This window comes from Octopus bimaculoides, chromosome 25 (genome assembly GCF_046866305.1).
Source record: "Octopus bimaculoides isolate indiv1 chromosome 25, ASM4686630v1, whole genome shotgun sequence".
Taxonomy (NCBI): Eukaryota; Metazoa; Mollusca; class Cephalopoda; order Octopoda; family Octopodidae; genus Octopus; species Octopus bimaculoides.
Window position 1 is genome coordinate 13,518,691 of NC_142952.1, and position 7,500 is coordinate 13,526,190.

Below are 7,500 nucleotides of genomic sequence, written 5' to 3' on the forward strand. Positions count from 1 at the left end.
ATATATATATATATATATATAATATATATATATATATATATATATATATATATATATATATATATATATATATATATATATATGTATATATATATATATATATATATAGTATGTATATATATATATATATATATATATATATATATATATATATAGTATATATATATATATATATATACTATAGTATATATATATATATATATATATATATAGTATAGTATATATATATATATATATATATATATATAGTATGATATATATATATATATATATATATATATATTATATATATATATATATATATATATATATATATATATATATATATATATAGTATATATATATATATATATATACATATATATATATATATATATATATATATATATATTATATATATATATATGATATATATATATATATATATATATATATATATATATATATAATATATATATATATATATATATATATATATTATATATATATTGTATATATATATATATTATATATATATATATATATATATATATATGTATATATATATATATATATATAGTATATATATATATATATATATATATATATATATGTATATATATATATATGTATATATATATATATGTATATATATATATATATATATATATATATATATATATATATATATATATATATATATATATATATATATATATATATGTATGTATATATATATATATTAATAATAATAAAGGAGTTACAACGCAAATGAAATTTTTTCGCCATGAACGGTTTGTGTTTTTAAACCGAATGTATTTTTTCTGATGTTATATTTATTCCAAGAAATTTTGATTTATTAAGTCTCTTAATGAATTCTTTATACTGAAATATATATTGAAGAAGATAAATATGTTCATTTGAATATATACGTTTTTGCGTCGTAACTCCTTTATTATTATTAATATGACCAAAAGGATCGATTCTTGAAGAGTCTGCATACCTTCACTGTCGTTTTTTTCTGCTATTTTGGTGATGATTTTTTTAGTTAGCTTACCAATTATTGTTGGTAGTTAATTTATAATATATTGATATGTATATATATATATATATATATATATATATATATAAAGTGTAGTATATTGCCACTTAAGTGTGGCTGACCCCTAGGGGTGGATGTTACTGTTGCTTTTAGCCCCAGGAGGACATCGGGGCTAAAAGCAACAGTAACATCCACCCCTAGGGGTCAACCACACTTAAGTGGCAATATACTACACTTTATCGTGCAGTTACTGTTAATACTTCATTTAGAGAATTAACATATATATATATATATATATATATATATATATATATATATATATAGGGGCAGGCATAGCTTATGTGTTGTAAAGAAGTTTGCTTTGCAACCACATGGTTGGTGGTGGGGGGCAGGCCTAATGCAAGAAACCTTGTGGAAGTGTTTTTTCTATTATAAGCCTTAGGCTGACCAATGCCATTTGATAAGTAGAAAATGAAAGAGATTGCTCTGTGTGTGTGCGTGTGTGTGTGTACATGCATGCGCACGTATAATGTAGTTCTTCAAGTTTTATGTCCTTTTTTCCATACTAGCATGAGTTAGATGAATATATTAGTGAACACTGTTTTACAGCAGGATGTCCATCCTGACACTAACATTACCTGTTTTTCAAGTAAGAGGTCAAAGGCACAAAGCAAACAGGTAATTCATTGACAAGAGAAAGAATACCACATGAATGTTGTGTCTTTTGAATAAGTGCAGATAGATGTAAACAAACATACATACTCACACACATCAAAATCATCATTTCATGTCCACTTTTCCATGGCTGCATAAGTCAGATGGATTGTGCAGAGGCAGGCTTTCTACAGCTGGATGCCCTTCCTGTCAACAACCTTCACCTGTTTCTAAACCAGATAATTTCCTACGGCCAGACATGTTTCTCCATGGAAGACTGGAAACAAACAACATCGCTTGCATGACAATGTTTCTTCTTTGCAAGCAACACATGATGTCAGGACAAAGATACATGCACACCAATACTCACACAACAGGCTTCCAGTTTCCATTTACAAAATACATTCACAAGGCTCTGGTCAACTCAGGGCTATAGAAGACACTTGCTTAATATGTCATGCATAAAGACTAAACCCAAAACTTCATGGTTTGGAAACATGCTTTGCAACCACACAGCCATGCTTGCACCTATCCATATATTAATTAATGAATGAATGACAAAAGAACAGGTGTTACATCATCACTTTCATTGGCTTACAGTTGTTTCTGCTCTAAGAAACTGGGCACCCAGAGTGTCAGTGCAGTATCTTATAGTTTCTTCAGAGGCATTTGAAAGAAAGTGTTTCTTTATTGCAGAAAGCATTTAAATATATATATATAGTTGGGCACATTAAGATACACATATAATATAAAATATAAGTATACTGAATTCTAACAACTGGTTATGGGTACCAATATCGCTAAGTAGAATCATGTGTGTGCATATATATGTATATATAGTTCAAATTTACAGAAAACAAAAAGACAAAGACAGGTTTAGGAATAACAAACAGGTGTATTAATTTAACGCTTGGAAGAAATGGAAAAGTCTTTTATATTCCAAGCCTATGCCCTTCAGCAGAAAGGATTACAAGGAAAAAATGGAGAGAATGAAAAAAAACAGAAAGAGAAAAAATATGTAGAGTTCAACGGTCCAACATGGCGAGATGACTGGAAAAAAAGAGGCTGAATGAAAGAGAGAGATAATATAATAATAATAACAGTAATGGTGACCCCAATGAACTAAGGTACACAAATGTGTGCGTTTGAGAGAATGGTGTGTGTGAGTATGTATGAATGGGAGCGAGTGAGTGTGTGTGTATTGTGTGTAGCAGCTGATGTGTGCTTGCTCAGGTAGTATGTGTGTGTGTGTATGACCAAAGTGTGCATGTGAATAGTGTATGTTTGTAGGCGAAAGTTATCTTCATCTATGCATGTTGTGTGTGTTTATGCGTGTTGGATGTGTGGGTGTAATGGCGTGTGAAGTGAGTAATGAGTTCCAGGTGGGGTTGGTGCCAGATGAAGAGAGGTAGTGAGTTGAGTCCATATGGTACAAAGGAACAAAGAGAGAAGATTCATTCCTGTTCACGGCAAAGGCAGGAGCCCAGGTGGCCCCTGTGCAGAAATATTGGTTGGCCTTGGGCTGTAGTGAAAGGCCCAAAGTGCTGCATAGTAGAACTGAACCTGAAATCATAGTGTTGAGAAGTGAACTCAACCACACAGCTATGCCAGCACATTTATTAGTACTTCGTTGACTGACATGAAATCAAATACATCCTTAAACCTAAGTGAATCAAAAGGGGCCATTTACAGGGACACCGGATTCTTGCCCTACTAGAAATACCAGACAAATTTCCTCACCTCACACTCTACTATCTCAAAAAAAATGAAGAATGTATTGTGTAACATAATTCTAAATATACTGGATGATCACAGCAGGAATACTTTTGGTAATAATTCTACTCAATCAAAGCTGATCTGGGATAAACATCACATGCACTCACGACACTATATTTAATGTATTCTACAGTTTTACTCTCAGAATATTTGTCTAGCATTGTTAGACAGTTATATATATATATATATGAATAAAAGTTTTTGCAAAAGATACTTGATACAGTCACAGTATTTAGCAAAAAATTTTCTTAAAAGTTATTACTTATTTAAAAAATATTCTTAATAAAACAGAATGACACAAACATTTTGGAATGAAATTTTCATATTGTAAGCACTTTCTGAGTTAAAGAGTGTGTGTGTGGCTGCTCATATAGTAGTATGTGTGATGACACTATTGAAGATTGTGTATGGGTGTGTAGATAGTGGTGTGTGGTGTGGGTGCTGAGAAGTGATTGGTGCTAATGTGTGTAATGGGAAGGGGTTTGTGAGTGTGTGTGTGTGTGTGTGTGTGTAATGGTGTGTGAAGTTGGTAATAAGTTGAACAGTGTGCATGGGTGTTTGTATAGTGGTGTGTTTGTGGTGAGAGTACTAAGGTAAGCAGTATGCAGGTGTGTAGGTGGAGGATGGGGCAATTGAATGTGGGAGGTATGTGGGAATCTGTGTGGGGTTGGTGTCAGATGAAGAGAGGTAGTGAGTTGAGCCCATATGGTACAAAAGAACAAAGAGAAAAGATTAATTCCTGCAAAGGCAGGAATCCAGGTGGTCCCTGTGCAGAGACAATTCCAAACACAGACATGTTAACAGGTTTCATTCTCCATCTACCAGATCCAGTCACAAGTCTTTGGTCAGCTCTGGATCATTGTAGAAAACACCTGCCAAAGATTCAGTATGTTGTAGGACTGACTCTGAAATCACATAGTTAGGAAAAGCACATTGGTAACCATACAGCTATGCCTGGACCTCCTAATCTTACAGCTACATGTGCCTGCATACAAGCATTTGTTTACATTTGTGCTCATCTGAAAATAGCTGAGCTACAAACAATGTTGTAATTTCCTCTCAATAAATTATCCACTGGCACTGTGCCTTTGTGTGGAATAAGAGATACCTTACTTGAAAATCAGTGAAGGGTTAGCAATAGGAATAGCATCCAGTGGTACAATAATGTCTTCAATAACATATTTGTCAAACCCATACTAGCATGGAAAAAGAGGTGTAAAAGTTAATGATTGATTGAATGAATGAATATATATAAATATTTACTCCGAACACATACACAGGTATACACATATACATACACATACTCACACACACCAAGGATGTGTGTTAAGGTAGGCAATGCCGACCTAGGCTAAAACTATTAATATTGATATTTCAATGGAAAAACATTAATGATTTTTCAACTCATTGCAAAAATGATAACTCATGAAATTCAATGTATAACTGTAAATGATTATGATTTTAATATTAGGCAATCATAATTTCCAATGTCTTTCAGTTTCACAATATATATTTATATAAAGATATACTAACTTTTAAGAAAATCTTAGAAAAACAATGACAAAGCCCAGATGGAATGAAGTTTGTATTGTGTGTAAGCGCTTTCAAGGTTCAATTTTTTAAACACACGTTATGGAATAACACTAGGCATTTCACTACAGCCCAAGGTCAACCAATATCTTATGAAGAAAAGTAGAAGGAAAAATGAAAGAAACCTATCATATTCACAGCTATTAGCAAGTGGTTTGGTAAATTCAAATGATCTCATAATCTGCACACCATTCATATGTCAAGAGAAGCAGCAAATACTGCCAAAATAATTCCCCAAGTTCTTAAGAATATTGATTTCTCAGGCTAATAATGCTTGTCCAGAGTAGTACCAAGCATAATGAGTCACTTAAGACTCTCAAATTAGCTGGCTGCAAATATGGCTAATGTATGTCAGTTTCCATTTGCTCAGTGTTTAGCCAACTAGGACAATTATCTACATCAGTGGTTCTCAACCATTTTGTATCTATGGACCCCTTTGGTTACTATTTTGTACTGGTGGACCCCTATAACCATTCTATGTTTTAAAATTTTAATTTCATAGATACTTCTTTAAAAATTCCTATTTTGTTCATCACATTCATTTGTGTACATTGAACTATGTAAAACATTTGAAGAAGCAACCTGTTTCTTACAATAAATACATCTAAAGCAAAATTTTTTTCATGGACCCTTAGAATAATACTGTGGACCCTATTTACTATTTTCCTTATGTGTCCCCCACCAACCAATCTTATATGAACCTCCAAGGGTCATATGGACCCCAGCTAAGAACCACTAGTCCACATGGTCTAGAACACATGCACTAGTCTTGCATGGTGTATGCAGAATTTACAGATGCAGCATCAATAATACAAATTGCAGCTGTTGCTCAACATTTAGCCACACGGAGCTACTGAGAAGACCAGTGATTTCACCAGCCACAACTTCATACTGTGGGACACACTGTGATCTTTCTACACTTAGATCAGGTTGCTCATCACTGAGCAGTCCACACCCAGCCTGTGACAGATTTCTTTGTTGCTGTGACAGAGACACCATTTATTTGAGTTTTTCAACCAGCTCAATTACCTAGCCATTGACTCAAAACCACAGTGTGCTCATTAGACCCCATTACTATTACCTTAGTCATCTTGGCTAGTAATGTTCACGCATAGACTGGCTGTTTCACTGGAGTAATTTACACAGAGCAAAAGAACCCTTCACTTTTCACAAGTAGGTGGTGTCATTAACATATTCAGGCTACAAATCAATTCAGTGTTGATTGGCACAATGTTGATACCAACAGAGATTCGCTAACTAATTGTGCACTCCTCACCCCTTTCAAAATCCAGCTTCTTTGGTATTGCAGTTTATCTAAATAGTTTGACTTGGTTGCAAAATGAAGCAGAGCAGGATCTTGTTGGCATGGCAGAAGAGGGTGACTTTCCAGTTGTGTTTCCACTCCTGAGCATCATCCTTTCATGGAATGTTGAAGGACACAGACCATATCCAAATAGGTCAGCTATTGCTTTAGTTTGACATATCTGATTGCAAAAAACACTAGAAGGAGCACATACCTTCTTCATCAACAGCCTGTAGCATTTCACGTAATGTATCTTAGACTCCCTCAGTATCCCACTTCCTGCACACATACATACATAGACATGCATGTGTGTGTGTGTGCAGGCCATTGCCAGACTTTGGTACCTGGGGGTACTTCAGAATATTCTGTGTGGAAACTAATTTGTATTGAAGGAAGATTTTTGCAAACTGTATTCTCTAAATCTGAGGGGGCACCACTGAATAGTGAGGGGGCAGTGCTGTCCAGCACATCCCTTTGGGGATGGGCATGTTAGTCAGACTTCAAGAAAACTGTATTTCTAAATCTAAGGATGCACCATTGAATAGTGAGGGTCTCTTAGGGAAAATGCCCTTGGACAATTTATTTAATACCTTCTGAATACTCACTCATGCCATGTGCTTGATACATACACACTAAAATTCTAATCAGAAAGAAAACCATTATTTAAGACAGCAGATAGTACACACAAACATATCAGTCATCATTTTACGTCTACTTTATAATGCTAGCATGGGTGAGATGAAATTTATTTGAGGCAGATTTTCTATATCCAGATGTCCTTCCTGTATCAACTTGTCACCAAGCAACATATTTCCTCATGACCAGGAATGTGTTTGCAGAACACAGGAAATGAATGACACTATGTGACAGTAAGATTCATTCACAACTACCATGCTTATGCCAAGACAATGACACATGCACATACATTTTTATATATATATATATATATATATATATATATATATATACACACATACATACACACAAATATATATGTGTATATATATTCTTCTATTCGTTTCAGCCATGTGACTGCATTCATGCTGGAGCATCACTGTGGATATATGTGTATGTGTGTGTGTATATATATATATATATATATATGCAGGCATGGCTGTGTGGTAAGAAACTTGCTTCCCAACCACATGGTTGCAGG

The 7,500-nt window shown here is 33.5% G+C and overlaps 1 protein-coding gene across 1 annotated transcript in view; it reads right to left on the minus strand.

Moving 5' to 3' along the window:
• Positions 1 to 6,040, minus strand: part of LOC106875466 (uncharacterized) — a 103,611-nt gene extending 97,571 nt beyond the window's left edge. The window contains exons 1-2 of the mRNA XM_089341608.1: positions 5,855 to 6,040; positions 4,565 to 4,647 (exon numbers count right to left, since the gene is read on the minus strand). Coding sequence (XP_089197734.1) covers positions 4,565 to 4,647; positions 5,855 to 6,040 — 269 coding nt within the window. The remainder of the gene's footprint in view (positions 1 to 4,564; positions 4,648 to 5,854) is intronic.
• Positions 6,041 to 7,500: the final 1,460 nt, after the last annotated feature.